Source organism: Anopheles gambiae, chromosome 2 (genome assembly GCF_943734735.2).
Source record: "Anopheles gambiae chromosome 2, idAnoGambNW_F1_1, whole genome shotgun sequence".
In the NCBI taxonomy this organism is placed as follows: domain Eukaryota; kingdom Metazoa; phylum Arthropoda; class Insecta; order Diptera; family Culicidae; genus Anopheles; species Anopheles gambiae.
Window position 1 is genome coordinate 37,231,776 of NC_064601.1, and position 20,853 is coordinate 37,252,628.

A 20,853-nucleotide genomic window follows, 5' to 3' on the forward strand; every position below is an offset into this window, starting at 1 on the left:
AGAACTTCTCCGATGATAACATCAATCGCATCTGTGCAAAACACTTGAACAGGGCTGTGTATCCCGACAGACAGCGCCTGCAGGAGGTGGTGCAGGATTTGAAGAACAAATTGCACATTTCGCGTAAGGATGGACAAGTAAATGCTTCCCCCAAAGCGGAAAAACAGGTATACGATGATAGCAGCAGCACGACGGTGCACAATAAATCGTGCAAAATGGAAGACAAAATCATTAGTGCACAATCGCTTATTAATGTTCCCAAACTATTACTGAAAGGTACGGAATCACGGGTAGTGTAGAGTGTATGGCGATCGATTAGTGATGTACGAATTCTATTTCTTGCTTTCAGATCAACCCAGTTCGATTAGTACAATCACCACGTACGATTTTCCATCTTCAGATGAACCAAAGACGCAGCCCATTCAGCTACTAATAGCAACGGACGCGCGGAAAAGTACAACACCACAAGCTTCAAAAACCACGCTGCAAACCATTTTCTTGAAAGCTGACTACAGTGACCGGTCAGTAAATTGCCCGGCTGAATCAGTTAACAGCTCAGTCATTGCAATTACCCGGATGGTCGCGGCAAGCCGAACTCCCGAAAGTGAATGTAGAACCTGTCCGCTGGGAAAGGGAGGTACTCATCGGAATGTTGTGCGGGGAAATAGCTCGAAAAAGCTGGGTAAAAAGTAAAAATTCTTTTTTGTAGCTGTAGGGGAAAAATTCATGGTAGATTTTTGCGTATGCAAAAAAATTTTCAATCACAAAAACAAAACAAAGTGTTTGTACCGTTGGTTTACAGTGTAGCGGAATCAGAACACTTTCGTACCCCTCGCATAACTGTCACAAATTCAAAGTCCGTGCTGCCAGTACGTTCGCATGTAAAGGTTTAATTTTTCAGATTATGTTTAACGATTTATCATCGCTCTAATTGTTCCAGAATGTGTGTAAATAATAATATTTTTACAAATATAAATGTAACAACACAAATGCAGTTTTGATGAACACGTAAAAAGAGAGTGATCACTACCGTCCTTAAAATGGCTTCTCGTTTATGCGCTGTCTGGCAACACTGCATATCATACCAAGCCGTGAATTTGGCGTAACGGTGGCTTCCCCGATCATCGCATTGTTTGCTTGCTGTAAAAAACAAGTGAAATAGAGTGCGGAATTGCAGCGTCGTGCCTGGACTGTAAAGCAAAGTGTTGGTTTGGTCGGTGTACTGTGCAATGCAATGGAGTGGCAATTTATAATACCTCAAGCAAGAGCGGAGCTTTTGCGATCGGATAAAAACCATTACTGCGTCGGTCGAGTACTTGACGTCGCCGAAGTCCCGGATGCGCTGAAGGGTAAGCCAGGGTGTCTCTGACAGGCGCGCGCGGGGCGCTCTAGCGCAGAAAAAAAGAATAAATGGCGTAGAAAACAAAATTGGCATTTGTGTGATATTAATTCATATTTTGTATTGTAGCTTCGCGAGTGATTTCGAGCGACCCGTTCGCTATATTCGACCATTTCGATACGTTCTACTCGGTAATCGACAATGAGAAGGCTTTGGCAGGGACGCATCTGCTGCGTGCCTACGATCAGCTCTACGGTGCTATCGACAAGCTCGGCAGTACGATGGCGGACCTGCTGTCCCGGAAGGAGATAGACACCACCGATCGGCAGTCCGCACTGAATGCGGTCAAAATGTTGGCCTTCCTGGTGAACGGCCTGGTGAAGGCAATTGATGCGCATGTAAATGCCGCCAGCGAGAAGCTGACAACAAAGAAGAGCAAAAAGCAGACGGCCAACGAGCAGCTGGAGGCGTTGGATTGGGACAACAAACGGTACCAGTGCGTCGTCCAGCTGTACAATTTGTTGCAGCTTCCGCTGGAGAAGCTGTGGGATCCGCCGGTCTGTGAGGAATCGTTTGTAGAGTGAGTAGTGAACAGTGCTCCAGATGATCGTTATGGAAAAGAATGTTTTTTTTTATGCGCGTGCTGTTTCTCTTCTTCTTTCCCCGTCAGTGTTATTTGTGATATCTGCTACCGGACGCTGGAGCAATCGTACGTGCGGAATCGCAGCACCGCGGACAGTGTGTTTCAGATTCTGGGAACCGCGATCAAGCGCTACAATCATTCGCTTGCCTTTCCCGTGCGCATTCTGCAGATTCTCGAACACATCGAAGCGGCAATCCCTTCCGTAGCGGCTGGAGTATTGCTGCTCTACGAGGAATTCGGTATACAGACAATCTATCCCGTCATTATCAAGGAAATCATCGAACGGCTAAGCGTCGACTCGGCCGATCAGCAGACGGCACGCTTTTTCAGCCTTTTTCTGGTCGAGCTTGGTACGCTTGCGCCGAAGCTGATGATACCGCATCTCTCGACGCTGAGCGAGGAGCTGCTGAATCTGGAATCGTACACACTGCGCAACTGCGTGCTCCAGATAATGGGCGAAGCGATCGTCAGTGAGCTCACGTCGGAAGAGCTGTCGGACGAGCTGAAAGAGACGCGCGATGAGTTTTTGGAGGATCTGCTCAACCACATGATGGATATATCGGCCCATGTGCGGTCGAAGGTACTGCAGATATGGTTGAATCTCAAGGAGCACAATTCTGTACCGTTGGCATGGATACACAAGGTGCTGCACGTGGCCGTCGAGCGACTGGAGGATAAAGCGCTTCTTGTACGCAAGCAAGCCATTGCGCTGATCAAAGCTTTCCTAGAACACAATCCATTTTCGGCAAAGGTACGGAATCAACGGAAGGCCGACGATGCACTGTGACAATTTTAATATTCCTACTTTCAAATAAATTATTTACAGCTGTCTCTGGCTGAGCTGAGGGCCCAATACGAGGAGGAAGATAAAAAGCTACAGGATCTTCGCACTCAGCTGGTGGAGCAAGATACTAAAATGAAAGCGGTCGAAGAGGAATGGGAAGAGATCGTGGTGCAGATGTACCCAACACTAACGGAGCTGTTTGGCAAGGAGCCGGAAGATCTGGAAACAGCAACGGAAGCCGATGTAAAATTGCTTTCCGAGAGTATCATCTCGTTGCTAAAGGAGGAAAAATACCAAGAACTGGTACGGTTGGTACAGCGGGCCGACTATGCGCTTGGTAACAGTGAACAGCGAAAAGAGATGACGTTCGAGCATCAGTGCATGTACTACATCACACTGCTTAAAAGCTACTTCATTCATGGTCATACGAATGTGACACTGGTAATGATTTAAAGTCTATTGGAAACGATTCACACTCTCTAAGTGTACTAATTTTCAACTATCTGTTACGCTTACAGAATGCCGAGTTCCAGAAGGTGGAAAATTCGGTCAACTTCCTGCACGATTCTATCCGCTTCTCAGAGCTAATATCGAATGCCGTTCCGAAGTTGCTGGAGATGCTCATGTCAAAGTCTCAATCGGACGTTCATGGCGCAATCGACTTCTTTACCTCGGCGTATCTTTTCGGTATAAAGGGCACGGAACAGGGCATGCAGCAGATGCTTTATCTCGTGTGGTCTACCGACAAGGAGAAGCGCGAGAATGTAACTGCCGCCTACAAACGGGTGCTGTTCGAGACGAATCTGCAGGGCCGGGCACACACGGTCAAAGTGGTACGCAATCTGAGCCAATTCCTTACGAATCTGACCCGTGGCCAGTACACGGCAATGGAGGTGCTCGTACAGGAGTGGGTCGAAAACGGTGACATCGATGCGCAGATGGTGCAGGTTCTGTTCGAAATCTTCACCCTGAAGCTGGAGAATGTGTCGCCGGAGGAATCGCGTCAAGCGCTTCAGCTGCTGGTGATGGTATCGGCGGCGAAACCGTCGGTTGTAACGGCTAACCAGCGCCTGCTGGAAACGATCGGATTCGAGGAGCGGGGACGCAAAGATCCTCGAATTTTTGTCGCCACGTTAGACTTGCTTATCAACTCCATTCCGCCGGCAACAAACAGCTCGAAATATTACAAGCGCTTCGATCATACGTCCTCCACCGTGCAGCACGTAATCGATCTGTACACAAAGCTGTTCTTCTGCTCGCGTGTGGATAACTTTGACGATATCGGTACCAAGGTGTTTGATTTTATCTACAAAATGGTCAAAACACCAGACCTGCTCTCGCAATCGATCGTGGTAGCATTGTACGAGCGGTTGCAGAAGCTCGCAGAATCGAGCACAGCAGACGCCAGCTCCGAAGAGATACGCATGTCCCAGATGAGTCAAATATCGGGATCCACGCAAGAACAGAACAGCCGTGGGTCGCAGAACATGACACAGCCAGAGCAGCTGATTCTAGACATTCCTCACTTTTTGGCTGCCCGATTTGTCTTCACCATCGGGTACGTTGCAATGCGCGAGATGATCTATTTAGATATTGACGTGTACAGCAACATGAAATATCGGCAGGAGTTGAAGGAAGAGTTAAAAAATCAGAAGAAGAAAAATGCCGCCTTGGCGGGCAACAAGAGTGTGATGGCGACGCCGGTTCGTCCCGGAACGGCAGCACAGATGAGAAAAACGCTCTCTACCTCCATGAACGTATCGGCCAGCAATGCGCTGAAGCGTCTGTCCGGTTCAACCGGAGCAGCAGGAAGCAATGGTCCGGAGCAGGCCGAGCCGGAAGAGGAACTGTTGAGCGGTGCCACGGCAGAGGATGCGGTCGCGGAAGAGATTAACTACATTTGCGAGCAGGAACTGCTCTACGGTAGGGACAATCTGCTGAACCGTTTAATTCCTACGGTGCTGGAGGTGTGCAAGTTCCCGAACCGCTATCGGGACGAAATGCTACAAAAAGCGGCCGTTCTGACGCTGATCCGTCTGATGGCCGTATCGTCCAAATTCTGTGAAGACAACATGCCATTTCTGATGAACATTTTCAAGCACACGAAAAACACCAACATTAAATGCAACATCATGATCGGTCTGTCGGACTTTACCTTCCGCTTTCCAAACGTGATTGAACCGTGGACAAAGCACATGTACTCGACGCTGTATGAGCAGGACGTGGAGCTGCGTATGACGGCGGTGAAGATGTTGTCTCATCTGATCCTGCACGAGATGATACGCGTCAAGGGGCAGATTTCGGACCTGGCGCTCTGCATCGTCGATCCGGTAAAGGACATTCGCACCATCACGGAGCAGTTCTTCAAGGAGATTGCGAACAAATCGAACATTTTGTACAACGTGCTGCCGGACATCATTTCACGCCTGAGTGACCCGAATCTGGACCTTGAGGAGGAAAAGTACCACATTATCATGCGATACATCATCGGGCTGATCAACAAGGACAAACAGATCGAGAGTTTGGTGGAGAAGCTGTGTCTCCGGTTCCGGGTAACGAAGGAGGTGCGGCAGTGGCGAGACATTGCCTTTTGCCTGTCGCTGCTGTCGTACAACGAGAAGACGATCAAGAAGCTGAGCGAAAACATTGGTTGCTTTAAGGATAAGGTGCAGCACGAGGAGATTTACCAGTCATTCCGAACGATTATCAGCAATACGAACAAGCTGGCGAAGGTGGAACTAAAGGTATGTAGATATATTATATTCATTTGCATAGTTGGTTGTTGTAATTTTCGCGATCTTGAAAGATATTCACAAATAGAACACGAAAAGTAGCTGAGTCGGGTCATATAGTGAATTAGGAGTGGAGAGGGTAAGAAGGTAGCGTGGCCGAGCGGTCTAAGGCGCTGGTTTAAGGCACCAGTCTCCTCGGAGGCGTGGGTTCGAATCCCACCGCTGCCACAGATGTGATAGTTTTTTTGAGGTGCAGTTGAGTCTGAACATTTTTTTTCAATTCGATTATCTATGTTCTATTCAAACGAATAGAATAAAATATCAATTCTAAAAAGATCAATAACCATAATTTATCAAACATATACTTGTATAGCATTTTCTGCTATAATGTTACTTTTTATTACGCGATGGTTTATAGAAAATTGAATTTTCCTCAAAATAATTTTATTTTAAATAGTTATTAATTATTAATTTGTTGTATGAAGTATAAGACACGAATGTAGTGGAGGCGCTTGAAATATGCCTACCAGCTATCTAATCATTCGTTCTGCGCTAAGTACGACACTAGCCTAGCCGTAAATTGAACGGGCTACAACCCTGAGCTTTGTATGAAGTGAGCTAAAGAAACTGTAGGGCATTGAGCGGCGCTTTGACAAGCAGGTAGCGTGGCCGAGCGGTCTAAGGCGCTGGTTTAAGGCACCAGTCTCCTCGGAGGCGTGGGTTCGAATCCCACCGCTGCCAAGAGGGAACTTTTTTCCCGCGTTGTCATTTTCTCATAATGACAAAACAACAATATTCCAAAAGAATCAATGTATGCTAACTTTTAACTACTTCTCTTTTATTCATATAACCATTACAGAACGCAGTTGGCGAATTTGAAACGCGACTAAAGGAATGTCTGGAGGTACGCGATGAAACTAGGGATGCTGCAGGCAGTAATAACGCTGCGGGAGGTTCCTCAGATGAAGCGAACAGTGAAATTGCATCCACCTCGGATAAAACATCCAACGCAGCAGCAAGGAGAGGGCGAGCAAAGATTGTCGAGCGAGGAACTAAACCATCAGTGGCCGGCCGAGGAAATAAAACTTCCAAGAAACCCGGCAACAGTAAACCAGCGGGACGCCGCGGCAAAGCGGTACAAGACTCGTCCGACGAGGAAGACAGCGACAGCGAGGAAGAAAATCTGCCCCCCGCATCGAGTTCGCGAGCTATAGCCAGAGCACGCCAAAATATGAAGATTACCAAAGTCATCGAAAGTGACAATTCAGGTAAAGGTCGAACGTCTCGTCATACCGTCGGTTTGTCGGTGTAGTTTAGCTTTATAGTCGATCCCTTTCTCCTCCAATAAGTAAACTAGAGATTATATACACTGCTTCTCTTATCTCGCCACATTTACACACCCAAATACCCACAAACGCTGGCGCACATCCACATGCTGTACACAACATTGAAGAGCGCACAAAAATCACATTTAACAAAAGGAAGAACTCATGACATAATACTGGAGATCGTTCGTTTGAAGATTAATCGTCGAAGAAAGCACGAAAAGATTAATTATCGCGCTTATGGCGGGGTGTTGTTATACCGGGTGGATGATGATGTGTTTGTACGATCATTTGCATTTATACTTTATGTGTGTGTGTGTTGTGGAATTATTATTTAATTAAATTGTCCGCGACAGTATAAATGCTTTTCTTATTTTTTTTACTTTCTGTTTTCAATCAAATATCTACTGCATTTTGTAATGTGTGTGTGTGTTGTTTTTTTCGCGTACCATGGACGGCAATAATATAAAGCAGCTTTGGCTCAATACTAAAAACTGGGTAAAAAGAGAGAGAGAACCCACGTGTTGATGGAAACATTGGTTCTTTTTTATCATAATTGCTTGTGTATTATTGTACATTTTGAAATCATTTGGTTAACCATCTCCCGAACATTACACCACAGGCAAGGCCTTCTGTTCTGCGGGTTCCGTTAGATTTGGAAACTAATAAAAGTCAAACTAATCCAACACGTGGTGCGGACGGACGGACAGCACGTGCTAATAAAATGATAGCTTTGCGAAAATATAACGTGTGTTTTGAAAATTCATTACCTTACAGCGCATGCAAGAGTATTTTGTGTGTTAACCACTATCCTATACAATATCAGAAAAATGAACCAACATTGCAGGCTTAAGATTGAAAAAGAGTAAGCATAATAATGTTGCGCTGCAATATTGTTTCCCCCCCCCCCCCCCCCCCATTTTGTTTCCTCTGTTGTTTTTGTTCTGTTTAATGGCTAATGTTCTCTGTCGATTTATGTGCGGGTGGGGTATTAAATGTCCGTAATGTTATGGCAAACGCAACCGCAACCAACAAGACACATACATTTCGTTTATTGTTTTGTTTTTGTGCTGTACTTGTTGCTGGACTAAAATGTATCCCTTTCTCTCAATTTTCGTTCTAGACATTGAGCCCGACACTAGACGCAAAAAGAAAAGAACATTCGCCGCCAAACATAGGGGGGAAGAATGAGCAAATTATAGAGGGTGCAAGAGAAAGTGTATGAGACAGAGTGAGAGATAGAGAGAGGGAGAATGTGTGTGTGAAAACACATCCTCTAAAATCAATCTACTTTTCTGCCACTACTCATCCCATCCCAAAGCCTAATTCCTAGCCGAGGCACTTGTTTTCACCGATTTCAAACGGCGCGGTAAAAGCAGCATTGCATCCCCTCGACCAGCATTGCATCCCCGCCCCGCGCGTGGCACGTGTTTCTTCTATATAAAGTGGTTAAACATTCTAAGCCCTTCACTGTCACGGACAGTCCTGCGTTCGCTACTATTGATTGTGTACAGAGTATAGCAAAAGATGTAGAATATGTCCGTTTTTATAAATTTTAGCAAATTTGGGCCGCCATAGTAAAACATATATTGCAGCAGTATGAATTACTTCGCAACAAACCAGACATTGTTTCCGGTGTGCTTAGTACGCATAGCACGTATAGCGTGTAACAGATAATTCCCCTTAGCAAAAGTAGTTTGGCATTGATTGCAGGAATAAAGGTAGTAGGATTCGTAAGGATAGCAATTCCTCACAGGGCGGTTTTGTGTGTGTGTAAGTGTTGTAATTCTATTTTGATTTTAAATATATGAAAATAATACAGATAGCGTTGTACGTTTTTTAACGAAACATCATCATGCTTTTGTGACAAGTGGTGCAGAAGTATCTCCTTACACTAAACGATCATTAGTTTGGGGCATTATTATTATGTTGACCTTTCCTGCCTACTGCTTTACTCTTGTATGTACAACCTCGTCATTAGCTTTCTATTAAATTATCACATATTACTCTCCATCCACACATACACACCCACCCCCATCCTTTCAATTTTTGATCCATTAAAAGCTCTACTGTCTGCTTTGTGATACCGTTTTTCTTTCTTTGCTCATGACTTTTCTTACTTCTAGATGACGAAGAGGAGGAGAAGGAAGAGCTGCCCCCGAAACGTGGGAAAACGAAACGGTAGCATCGCTCCCAATGATCCTGTGTCGCGTCGCCGGGCACATATCCTCCTAATCAACATGTCACACAAGCGGCAATGTCCCTTTCTACATAGAACCCCAACCTTTTCCCGGTCCAAGTAATCCTGCCTCTTCGAGCATCGCCTTGGCGGGGACCTTGCATGTTAGTGTGTGTGTGTGTGTTCCTCCTCTTCCACCAGGTGGGTGTGTGTATGTTTTGTTCAATGTTGATAGTAATTTATTACCCTAAAATATAGTTTTAATGTTAATTTAACGAATAGCTGTTAAATTTAATGTATTTTACAAAAATAATAAAAAAAACACTTACCTGACTCATGCAGACATAGAAAGAACGCTAGATGATAGGACGATGAGCATGAAAGCATTTCAGTAGCATTCGATCTTCTCGGCGGGGTTTTGAAAGCTGCTGCTGGCTGCCTTACAGTTCCGGTTCATCTTTTATCACGCAGGAATTCACAGGTCATACGCGTAATTCGGCTTTCTCATCTAACTGGTAACAAATTGGATTAATAATAATAATAATAATCAAATGATTGATTTTGTTTTATTATTTGCTTCAATATTTTTACACCCTCGAATACTTTTCACTCGTATCTCGCTTCACAGACGCGCGTACATACACACACGCATACACACCCACGTGCGCTCATTACACTACAGCCTTCCTTTGTCCTATAGATATCCTTGTCCTCATGTGCTTCTTGTGTGAGCAGTACGGAGAGCAGAGTTTCAGTTGGGGCCTTATTATTGTGTTTTGTGGGTTTGAGTTAATGGTTCACCTTTTTTTCTCGCTCTCTCTCATCTCTGTCTGCATTTGAATGTTTTCCTTGTAACGTTCGAACTTTTGAATTTTAATTTATCTACACTTGCGCACTTCGCTGCTCTTGCTAGCCATGTGTTTCCTCGGTACGTACGGTATTTTCTGTATCACTATTCTTACGCGCGCGCACAATCGTACCGTCGTACACGCCCGCCACACCACCACCACACCTCCATACACACAACGGTGGTAGGAGAGTGTGATATGACTGGTTCGCCATTTTGAGCCGAAATGAGCGATAAGGATGGTTCCGAAACCGACACGCCGACATCATCATGCATGCACACTTAAGTTTCAATTATTGCAATATTCATCCACAGAGATTGCCTGCCGCCGGGTCGACGAACAGGCGTTCGTCAAAAAGTGATCGATTCGTTATCGTGTCCTCTAGTCTAGCGTAGGACAATTTTGTACATCCCAACTACGGAAATGCAAAATAAGCGATCGATCACAGTGCGTGTGTAGACGAGATAGCCAACAAACTACACTGAGTTTAGTTTAGCAACATGAAGCACACACACACAAACACACATTTTCCATACTGTGCACGTTGTATCGTATTTTTCGATGTAGTAAAAATACAGACCACGTGACAGAAACGTGTACGCTCCATCCGTGGGCCATACTAGAGAGCGCAACAAATTTGCATCGCATTTTCTTGTCTGATTAGAGAGATAGCAGCTCTTTCTACTATTCAATCATGTTTTTTTGGTTAGACGCCTTTTTATCTATTTTTGTTTTTACTACACACATATGTACCCCGTCCAAAATCATGGCCGTTGCGTGGTTCATTTTTGATTTTTTTCCATTCCAACCGAGTGGGGTTTCCTTATGAGATAAACTATCATTCATGCTTCATGCTTCAAGGGGAAGATGAACGAAGACGAACAAAACTACTAACTAGGTTCCATTGCATTAAACGTGCATTACACAATGCCAGGGGATGCAATTTCATTCCTATCTATCTTCTAGCGGCTCGAACTTCAATTTTTTGCCTTACTTCAATTTTACAGAGGATGTGTATTGTTCTGTAAGCAGACAAGGGGAAGCAATTTAATTTACTATCAGTTGCATCACTTTTACACTCTCAGTATAATGTTTTCTTCTTGTTATGTATAATAGTCTATTGGTTCAATTTCACACACATTTCAGTTAGTCGGGAGGTTGTTCTGTTCTTGGCGGAAACGATCGAAGCAAAATGAGAAAACTAATTGATCGCTTTTAAATCCGGAACATTCAAAACATCCGTAACACACAAAAAAGCGCCAGTTTTAGCAACAACATACAAAGGAGAGCAAAAAAACAGGAGGCGATTTGAGGAATTGTTCGATTGTATCGTCGGTGTCACGGAATGAACGGACCCAACTTCGTACTTACTCTGCACTTGTTGCTTCACTGAAGGGAACTTATTTTCAATGTTTCCTCTAGCCCTTTTCCGTACAAAAACATATCGTACACAACACAACTCGGTTACTACTGCCGCGAAAGCAAACCTAACACCACCATCACTCTCTTCTTTTTGTTGTGTTTGCCTAAGAAAAAAAAGTGTTCATCATATAGGCAACCCAAACGGGGCATTCTACTACTCCCTCTTCATTTGATTTGTTGTACCGGGTTCGTTTTGAAAACTGGATCTCACACCCTTATCATTCCGTCTATCAATTGCTACACTTTGCTAAACTATGCGCACCGTCTCTCCCTGATGGGCGGCTCCTTCTCTACGTCATCATCAACATCAGCATGTACGCGCGCGAACAGGGGGAAAACATTGTGACACAGCACATTGTATCGAATTTTAGTAGTAGCATTCATTCCATCTCGTCCCATGAGCTACCCATGCCCCCCCCCCCCCCTCCTCTCTACCGTACTACCAATTCGCGTCGTTTCGGTTTTGCAATCCGTTTTACGTGTTGCGAATCTTGCCGGGCACATAGTTTTTGTCGATGGCCGCCTCTTGCAGGAACATGTGCAAACATCGCTCGTTTTGCGCAAGCGGATGGCCTGCAATTTTGTTGATAAACTGTTCCAGCCCTTTTCGTCGCTCCTCGATGAAGTTTTCGTCAAATATGCCATCATCGCCGCGGAAAGGCATCTGCCTTTTCCAGGCCTTGCCCGGTAGCGGTGGGACAACAATCTAAAAAGAAGAAGAGCAAAATGCACAATTATAGATGACTTTTGGAGTGGGGGGGGGGGAAGCAGTGCTGGAAATGTGACCAAGTGAAAGAAATACATTATTTGCTATTCTTGACATTTTGTACAAGAAATGATGAAAATGTCATACAAAGAGCTTTAAAGTTTCCGATGCACTGTGAGAGCATTTTCTATCCCACCGTTCCTTTTCAATGATATCTTAAAGAAGCCAATAATTCAAATAGTGTACGCATTCAGGCAAATCTAGCGTTGAGTCGGTCGTGTTGATGATGATGCACACAAAACACACAGGAAGATAAAAACAAACATACCTTGCTGTCGCGCTCCAGTTCGTTCCTGAGCCATTCGAAATCACTGTACCGGCGACGGACGCTGGATTCTTTCACTTTAAAGACGGGCAGGTTGGTCTGTAGAAGAGAAAATAAATATGGAATTGTAAGGTGAATAGAATAAGTAAATGATAATAATAACAGAGAATCAATCGTAATTATTTTACGTCATATTTTACTTTCTTTATACTAACAACTTTATACTCTATACTATACACCAACGCCGTTGGGGAGTTTATTTTACTTGGATAAATATTAGATGTTTTCGCTTCGCGATGTAACGAACGATAATTAAATAGCGAAAGCACCCTTACTACTGCCCCACAGTCACGCCACCAATATCGCGAATATTCGAAGCAGTAAAGACGGAAAAGGATGAAATCCATTACGCAAATAAAGCAAATGACACATTTTCAGGCAGGAAAAAAGTCACAGAAGAAAAGTAGAACATTTACAAGCTGCTTGCTGTTGTTGTGCCATCGTAACGTGGTTGTTACAACACTTGCATAAGCGTTCATACGATGTGGAACTCCATCGGAGCCGCTAATTTCAACGCCTACTTTTAGATTACAAATGACAAAACAAGCAGATACAAAAGACCTCAGCATTGAACCACTTCATGCTAGGCTGCACATTTAAATGGTCTTTTTAATGTGTATTTGACACAAATTGCATTGTGTTGTAGGAGAAAAATCAAAACCAATTTTTGAGAATACATTTTCTCGCATTTCTAGTTAGATTCTCTTACTCTATCGTATAGAACTCGGTGTGTGTGGAAATGGTGCTGTAGATCACAGTTACCACAGGGTCCTACGTCAAATGGCCAAAAAGTCATGCATGCATCTCCTAGTTAATTATTACCGCGGATCGAAAGCTTTGTGCTAATGGAAGGCGGCTAAAGAAATAGCCAACAAACCGTTCATGTGCAACACGTGGTTTCCGCAGTAAACGAAACCACAACAAGGTCGACAAAGAAATCGCCAATAGCGTGCACAAAAAGGTAGTAACGCATCTTCTCTTTGCAATAGTCATCTCATTGAAAAACGGCTCACACACCACATCCGTCACAATAGAGGCATGACCGAAGGCATGATGAATCATAACTGTGACGCGGAGAGTAGCGATACGAACGCGACCGCCGCCACACAGTGTAAAACACCATCCATCCGTCTTCTATCTCAATTGAAACAAAACTCGTTAGCATAGACGCCCTTAGATAGGCGTGGACGTGTCGTAGTGTATAACGGGGACCAGGGGCAAAGTCAATTAGGTATCGATTCACTTTCACTAGGCACGTCCGTATCGTTGTTGTCGAGATAAATGCATTTCCCGTTTGCATATGAAGCCAAATGGTACGCCAAGCGTTTCTAGAACCTCTGTTGTAAGAGCGCCCCTGGCCTATGGCCCACTGTTCCGTTTTGGGGGTAATAACCGCGGTGAGCATATTGGGAGTTCAAAATGTAAACAAACCTCGCCGGACGAACAGTGACGGGCTTTTACGGGGCAATACACTGGTTCGTTTGGAATGATTGAAATACGTTCGCGTTATGATACGGGTCAATTGAAAGAGCATGCACTCCTGCATCCCCTGTGGCTAGCTGCTACTGTTCCGATATGGCTAAATGGTTTCTTACCCGCATCCGCACTTCGTAGTCGGTGTAGCGCTTCTTGCCGGCGGCAATCGTTGTCATCGGGTTTACGACGTCAATTTCGAGGAAGTTGGCCGGGATTGCGTACGCATCGTCGAGTGTCTGTTTTTTCACATTCAGCCGTCGGGTCGCGTCCGCTGTGTTATCCGATTCCGCCATCATGGTGGTGGTGCGCTGTATGATCTCGGATGTTGTTGTCTCGAATGCAGCCAGCAGCAGCAGCAGCAGCAGCAGCAGCCGCGTTTTCTCTCAAGTGAGGGCCGAAGATGTGAACGTTCCCCAACCTCCACGACGACGTTGCACACAACCGATGATAGTGCAGGTGCAACTGGGCAGCTCGTCTTCGTCGGTCACAGCAACAGCCTAGTAACCGTGTGGCGCGACGGTGCTAGCGAAATTTCTCTTTTGCGTCAGAGCGCGGATCCACCAGTTTTCTGTTTGCTTCACTTTGTGCCGTACGGATGGCACGAACTAGGAGGGCGGCTCGAACAGAGAGATAAATTCCTCCCTACTGGGCACACGGTGGCGTATTTGCGCTAGCTCCAAACTGACCTCGGGTCTACTCTGATGCGATTCTATCTCGGAAACCGCCGCTGCTGCTCTATGAACCGCTTATCATACTGGGGGCGACGAAGGAAACGAAATTATCAAGGGAAAATTTTTCACTTCCCTTGCTGTGTGTATATGCACGCGCCGCACGGAAACTACACCACACACACACCGCGATCCGGAGAATGTATGTATGTATGCACAGGAGATGAAAAATAACACTCCACTTTAGTACACGCACACACCCGCGCGATGCTGCTCAACTGTCACACTAAAGTGGTCGTCCGGCAAGGGGAAATGTACCAAAAAAAACAACAACTACACACACTTTTAGCTCACATAACTGAGTGCGCCCGTAGGATTGCTGCTTCTGATGGTGGTGGTGTTGCGGCGGAGCTATTGGTGGCACCCTTCCGTGCCGATGCTTCTGTTTTGCCTGGCTGAGGAACTAATTTAATTATTAGTTGTGTATGTGCCCTATGCTCGTGGTGTCACAAAATGCCGAAGGTAAACTCAATCCCCAATCCGCTAGAGACACCCGAACACCGTCTAGATTTTTCTACACACCGGAGAAGCAAGCTGTGCTTCACAACTGCCGAAGCTCAAGCTAAGCTAACACAGACTTCGATCGATCAATTCCTCTTGATCTTGCGTCGGGCAGATATTCGTTTTGCACAATTGTGACACCAATTGCCAAAAGTGAAACAGCGCTTTTTCTAACGTGTAATCAAATCACGGTCGGACGTACGGTTGAAAGTTAACGGGACAAAAGATTCTTTGCGTTAATGATTCCTACGCTCCCTGCAATTTCTTTGATTATTAATGCCGTCTCTTTCTCGCGTGAGGGCGTTGATGTTCTTCCTATAGCGGCCGCTGTCATTTCGTTCATTACGAAGGGTTGAGTACTGGAAGGCTGAGGAGCGTTGCAGACTGAGAAGCGATAGTGCAGCGTTATCCTTTTCATTTTTTACTTCATTTCATTCTATCTGTTGCTTTTCATTTGTGATTTACAATTGAATGCATTCTTTTTGTTTCATAACCCGTACACCCCCATCGGTTCATATGTATAAACATTTTATAAATGGTTTTGTTTTTAAAATGAGTTTATTCACAAAAAACCAACATCAGTTCTAGCATGAACAGATCACACCCAATGCAACGATTTCTAATAAGTTTAGCGACAGAGAGGGAGCATATCACACTAATCGATGTTATACACACATACAAACCGATCATAAGTACATCTCCTCTTCCAGCACCTTGATGTTGGACTTCCCTTCCAATTCTTCGTGCTCTAAGTTTGCGCACGGATGGTTGTGCTTGCCGCCACTGATGCTGCGCAGCGTGTTAAACTCTGTCGTGCATTTGGATGAGCAGCGTATTTTCGTACGGCGGCTGGCACATTCCCAGTATCGCAGGCGACCACGGTGTCGGTTCACACGGTAAACGTATCCTCGGAAGATGAGCAACTCTTTGCCCTTTTTGGTGGTCACAAACCGTGGCTGCTGATTGTCACGGCTTTGAAATTTATGCTCATCGTCCGAATCGGCTGTGTGGAACAACGAAGGGAAATGCACACGTCCAAAGAAAGAATAGGGTAAAGGTTAATAGTTATAGAGAATTATTCCATAAAATAATGTTCAAATTATAATATACATAAATAAGGTTAACGTTATGCATTTCATCAAAACTGGTTTAAATATGCACTTAAAAAGACACGATGCTTATTTTTTGATAAATAATATGGTTTTTATCTTCGTTTCTGTATTTAACGCGTATTTTTGTGCGAGTTTCGAAATATATCCAGATAATTGTCATCACATGTTATTTTGGTTTCTTAGAATCTACTGCCGGGGTGGTTTCGTTCCCATTGCATATCTCACACCGATCAGAATCTATAGAAATTATGTATAGAAGCGATGAGACCGAAGTGCCATTATCAACATCATCGGAATTTCTGTCGATCCCTAACACCACCCAGCGGTTGCTTTTTTCAATTTTGTTTTAAGTATGTAATAAATCACAATCAATATATATATAGTGGACTAGTACTAGTATACTGGTGGCAGCCGTGTATTGCGCTCCCACGTTCACGCAGGGGTACGTTGACTAGAGTGAGTGAAAATCATGAATTTTCTTTTATGCGAGATTCTTAATGATTGGTTGTTCGTTTCCTTTGCTAATCCCACCCTTTCTAATCAACCAATGCACTACCGTTTTTATTCTATACTTTGGCACCTAAACAGAGAAAATGCTGGAGGAAAGGTTCAATAGCTCCCCCACTGCCCCATCATTTCCTATTCGTCATATTTTTAGCCTTACTGTTTCACTAGCTGCTGCTTTTTCACATACAGCGCATGGCACCGTAGCTTACGCTTGAGAAATTTCTCAATACCCTCGTTAATTTCCTCCCTGCTGCAGGTCGCAAAGCGCAACTGCCGTGCCCGGTGCAGCAAGCTTATCACGCCCAGCAGATTACGAAAGGGATGCTGCTCGCCGCTACTCCGAGCAGCGGGCGATCGTGGCATGAACCCGTACCAGCTGTAACGCAGTATCACCGCATAGTCGATCGCATGTTCCAGCAGCAATCGCATATGGCATGTGGCATTGTCCAGCGAATTGCCCTCGTCCCGTATGACCGAATGTAGCATCTGTGCCTGCAAAGAAATGGAAGACATTTATCCATTGCTACAACGTGCTTCACCACCGCTTTGTTGCTTGATTCGCCTTTGGCAGACGAAGCGCTTACGCATTTCTCCGTGAAGGAAGGATTTCCCAGCAGCAGCGAGTCGAACTCGTTCAACTCGTTTATCGTGTTGATTGGGAATGGTTTCTCCAAGAGATTTCGCTGACTGGCGCTTCCCGTCGTTGTGGTGGTGTTTGCGGACGAAAGTTGAAACAGCTCCGCGATGTCCAACTTTCGTTTGCGAGAATGGATCCTTTTCGATGTGTTGCTGCTGCCCTTCTTTATAGTGTCGGTGATGTCCTCCATCAAGTGCTGTTCGGATAGGAAAGCAAACTCCCCAAAGTCGGTACTGTCTTCTTCGATTTTTATGGCCGGTTCCATCAGATTAAATAGTGGCACTGGAACAAAATCAGAAAAAATAACCGTATTAGCTGAAATGTTGCTTTGTTATAGGCTTTTGTCTAAATTATAACTACAGCTCTGTAGCTCTGTTAGTATCTGTGTATGATTATTCGGAATGTCTTAAATTATTACATTACACACTACGGTTGTGCATATATATAGATATTACTAGCTCTAGTTTTATGAATACGTTTTTTATTGTTACGTTGCACCATTTAGATTAAACACCTTTGGGTTAGTTGACGGGTGTCTTCGGTCTTCAGATCTTCTGGAACGATGACAGCATGTCTGGGCCTGTAACAGCGATTCCAACGAGTTCATGCCGCATACTTCTGTAAAGAGATTAACAACAGCAGTTTTAAGTTAGTGGCAAATCAAATGGAATCTTCAAGGGTTTCTTAATTTTGTAAAAATGCTAAAATTCTATTCAATGTACACACTCACCCTTTACAAACTGATTGTCTTTGCTTTGGCAGTTCAAATTCCCATTTGTATGGTTGCAAGTGCTCCGATACGTTTTATAGTTTAATTTCTACTAAAAGCTGAGAATGAAATGAGTAAAAAGCGCTAAGACTGTTAAATAATAACTGATTATTTTTACACTATTTTCCTCGTAGTTGTTCTTCGCCCATCCCCAACATTGTATTATTATTGCAAATATTTATAAAACATTGAAACCACTAGCGCTTTATTTCATAACCATCGGTAAATTAACCAAATTTGTCCGCAGTATGTGAGGGCAACGAGTTACGCATCGCTAGAATCAACTTCCACACTGTCCATTATCAAGAGATCTCGAGTTATGCGACGCTTCTGGAAGTACTTTCGGTTGCGTTTTCGTCCATTGATTTTCTTAATTATAACTGTTAACGTGTCGCGCAGCATGTCTTCCTCAACTCCGATGGCTTTCCATGCCTCTGTACGGAAACAATTAGATATCAAAACAATAGAAAAAACATAAATGCTTCAATTCGCCTCTGCTTCTCACATTGTATGTATTTTGCGTACAACAAGCTTGCTTACCCAACATGCAGAGTGTAAAGATTTCATACTTTAACATCGGTTTACGTCGAGGTCCCCGGTTGCAGATGCCAGAGTAGTTGTACGCGTACATGGCTTTATCGGTGAATATTTTACCAAAAACCGACATGATGTCTGCTTTGTTTTTTGCTACCGACCGCAGATAGTCTACCTGTAGAAGCAGCCAAACGATATGTTTCAGTAATTAGTCTCCATTATTCAACGAACTCTTTCAAGCGCAGCCAAACCACGATCGACTTACGTATTCGCGCCGCACACTATCGTTGCACTGAACCATTGTTTCCAGTAATTCAACACCGTCCTCGTCATCGATGGGGAACCGAAGTTCATAGTGCATCAGGCTGGTTTTAGTGCTGGTACCTTCAAATTTCTCAGAAAGTTGCGATTCTGCAAACACGCTTCGCTTGAGTAGCTCTAAATGGAAAGAATGGGAGAAAAAATATGAATCTCATTTAATGTATCAGATGTAATCATGTGTACTTATACGTGTATTGAACACATTCAATTAAGTTTGACGATGATTGCTTTCGATGTAGCCAATTCCTGTGGTAAAAAATTAACAATCATCGAATCATAGTGGATGAATTATGGATGAATTAAGTGCGGAGACACTTCGTAGCCTACATATTTAGAGTACAAAACTCCTGTTATACATTTTTTCCGTCATATTTATTTTAAAAATATTCCTAATGTTTCCTTTTTTCACTTTTACACCGCTCTACTACAACACTGGCAGGGTGGCGGCGCCTCTGTCTCTGCAAAAAAAAAAAATGAGAAAGTATGAATATAAATTATTATTCTTAGAAAATTATTAAAAAATACCCATTTGGCATTCGAGTAAATACTCACGCGCATGATCCTGAGGACAAACAAAAAGCGATCATACAATAATTGTAAACATGCCAACTGTCTTTTGAACGATGTTTACGGGTTGGCCTATAACTGTTTAGCCGCTTTCCTTTGCTTCAGTCGTCGCATTCGCTTCCGATTTCCTATGAGAGCGATCACGTCCCGCACGGCTCTGGAGCGCAGTTCTTCCGGTAACACATTCGACCAGGCAGCTGTAATCATCATCATAAAAAAGGGATAGAAATCAAGTATTAGTTAAATAGACCATTTCATTTACAAATGCAGCAATATTTACACTCAATGCAGTTGGTAAATATTGTGTAGTTTTTCATCGCCTTTTTCTTGTCCCGCGTATAGTTACAGTGGCCACTGTAGTTGTAGTCCGCTAGGGACTCTTCCGTGAAGATGCGCAATAGGGCAAACGCTGGCTTTAGGGATGCCTTCAGCAAGTGTCGCAGCAATATTGATTCCTGCGTATGAATTGAAAAGAAAGGTGTATAACGCGTTAAAAGTATTGTTTTAGCTTTGTTTGCTTTTTGTTTGCGGTTAAGTCATGTATCTTACATATTGCTTTTTTATTTCCGTCGATCTCTTCACGTACTGCTCCAGACACTCAATATCGTCGCTGGTCGCCAGTGGGAATGAGAGCGTTCGTGACATCAATCCAGCGGTGCCAGATTCTGGCTGTATTGTGAAAATCTTCATTTTTGATGGAGGAGTGGATTTGTTCGAGTCTGTAAAAGGTACGATAAACGATTATTATACGTGGCTACGTATCTGCAATAGGCAGAGATGGAACCGATGTTCGTTGATCACTTAAACTACACTTATTTTTCTATATTACAAGAACGCGTTTAAAAATAAAACAAATTTTATAAAGATCTAAGCCAAGCAGTATGTATTTCGAACAAAAGAAACTATAATTTATGTAGCACGTGAAGAGTTGCACGATGATACTCTCGATCCAGTTCCTGCACAACGATGTCAGCTTTCGAATTAGCGATGATCTTGTTTAACTTTTGACGTAGCTATAAAAAATAACATAGAAAAGATCATTTCATCATCCGATGTTTTTTTCCATTGAAATATGCTTTATGTACCACAATTATTAAAGCCCTGGGCAATTATTTTGTTAACCGGCTGTGACTCTGTCCTATCCTCAGCCTCATCTGTATCAATTCCGAGCGTTCACGGCGCTTGTGGTGGCTTTGGTTGATACTTTCGTGTGCATCAGTCAAAGCGCTCTGCAGCTCAGCGAGCAGTTGATCCTCATCCAATCCTTGCGACTGCCAAGCCTCTGCAATCGAAAAGGCTTCACTGCATTTAAATGCATTTTAGACGGATTGCCCGTTT

General features: G+C 43.9%; 4 protein-coding genes and 2 non-coding genes across 9 annotated transcripts; 3 read left to right on the plus strand and 3 right to left on the minus strand.

The window, feature by feature from the left end:
• Window positions 1-1,064: 1,064 nt before the first annotated feature.
• Window positions 1,065-11,415, plus strand: LOC1272806 (condensin complex subunit 1). Of its 2 annotated transcripts, none has more exons than XM_061652840.1 (7): window positions 1,065-1,349; window positions 1,469-1,919; window positions 2,010-2,733; window positions 2,809-3,207; window positions 3,285-5,510; window positions 6,358-6,766; window positions 8,950-11,415. In XM_061652840.1, exons 1-7 carry the CDS (start codon window positions 1,235-1,237, stop codon window positions 9,006-9,008), a joined length of 4,383 nt encoding a protein of 1,460 aa, XP_061508824.1. In that variant the 5' UTR covers window positions 1,065-1,234; the 3' UTR covers window positions 9,009-11,415. The 2 variants fall into 2 exon arrangements, with proteins under 2 accessions (XP_061508824.1, XP_311720.6); XM_311720.6 differs by lacking the exon at window positions 8,950-11,415 and adding an exon at window positions 7,947-8,644.
• Window positions 5,645-5,726, plus strand: Trnal-aag (transfer RNA leucine (anticodon AAG)). Its single transcript has one exon. It is a non-coding gene; the product is annotated as a tRNA-Leu (tRNA).
• On the plus strand, window positions 6,158-6,239 carry Trnal-aag (transfer RNA leucine (anticodon AAG)). The gene has a single exon. It is a non-coding gene; the product is annotated as a tRNA-Leu (tRNA).
• LOC1272809 (sorting nexin-12) lies at window positions 9,531-15,350 on the minus strand. Of its 2 annotated transcripts, XM_061652862.1 has the most exons (4): window positions 15,090-15,344; window positions 13,959-14,970; window positions 12,307-12,402; window positions 9,531-11,978 (listed from the first exon to the last, which is right to left on the minus strand). In XM_061652862.1, exons 2-4 carry the CDS (start codon window positions 14,133-14,135, stop codon window positions 11,748-11,750), a joined length of 504 nt encoding a protein of 167 aa, XP_061508846.1. In that variant the 5' UTR covers window positions 14,136-14,970; window positions 15,090-15,344; the 3' UTR covers window positions 9,531-11,747. The 2 variants fall into 2 exon arrangements, with proteins under 2 accessions (XP_061508846.1, XP_311723.4); XM_311723.6 differs by having other exon boundaries at window positions 13,959-15,350.
• An 896-nt stretch (window positions 15,351-16,246) lies between these two features.
• On the minus strand, window positions 16,247-18,213 carry LOC133392286 (uncharacterized). Its single transcript, XM_061652861.1, has 4 exons — window positions 18,055-18,213; window positions 17,839-17,942; window positions 17,272-17,606; window positions 16,247-17,179 (listed from the first exon to the last, which is right to left on the minus strand). Exons 3-4 carry the CDS (start codon window positions 17,587-17,589, stop codon window positions 16,841-16,843), a joined length of 657 nt encoding a protein of 218 aa, XP_061508845.1. The 5' UTR covers window positions 17,590-17,606; window positions 17,839-17,942; window positions 18,055-18,213; the 3' UTR covers window positions 16,247-16,840.
• Window positions 18,214-18,270: 57 nt separating this feature from the next.
• Window positions 18,271-19,403, minus strand: LOC3290837 (uncharacterized). 2 transcript variants are annotated; one of them, XM_061652865.1, is made up of 4 exons: window positions 19,276-19,403; window positions 18,893-19,065; window positions 18,634-18,802; window positions 18,271-18,527 (listed from the first exon to the last, which is right to left on the minus strand). In XM_061652865.1, exons 2-4 carry the CDS (start codon window positions 18,986-18,988, stop codon window positions 18,358-18,360), a joined length of 435 nt encoding a protein of 144 aa, XP_061508849.1. In that variant the 5' UTR covers window positions 18,989-19,065; window positions 19,276-19,403; the 3' UTR covers window positions 18,271-18,357. The 2 variants fall into 2 exon arrangements, with proteins under 2 accessions (XP_061508849.1, XP_061508847.1); XM_061652863.1 differs by lacking the exon at window positions 19,276-19,403 and having other exon boundaries at window positions 18,893-19,155.
• Between the last annotated feature and the right edge of the window lie 1,450 nt (window positions 19,404-20,853).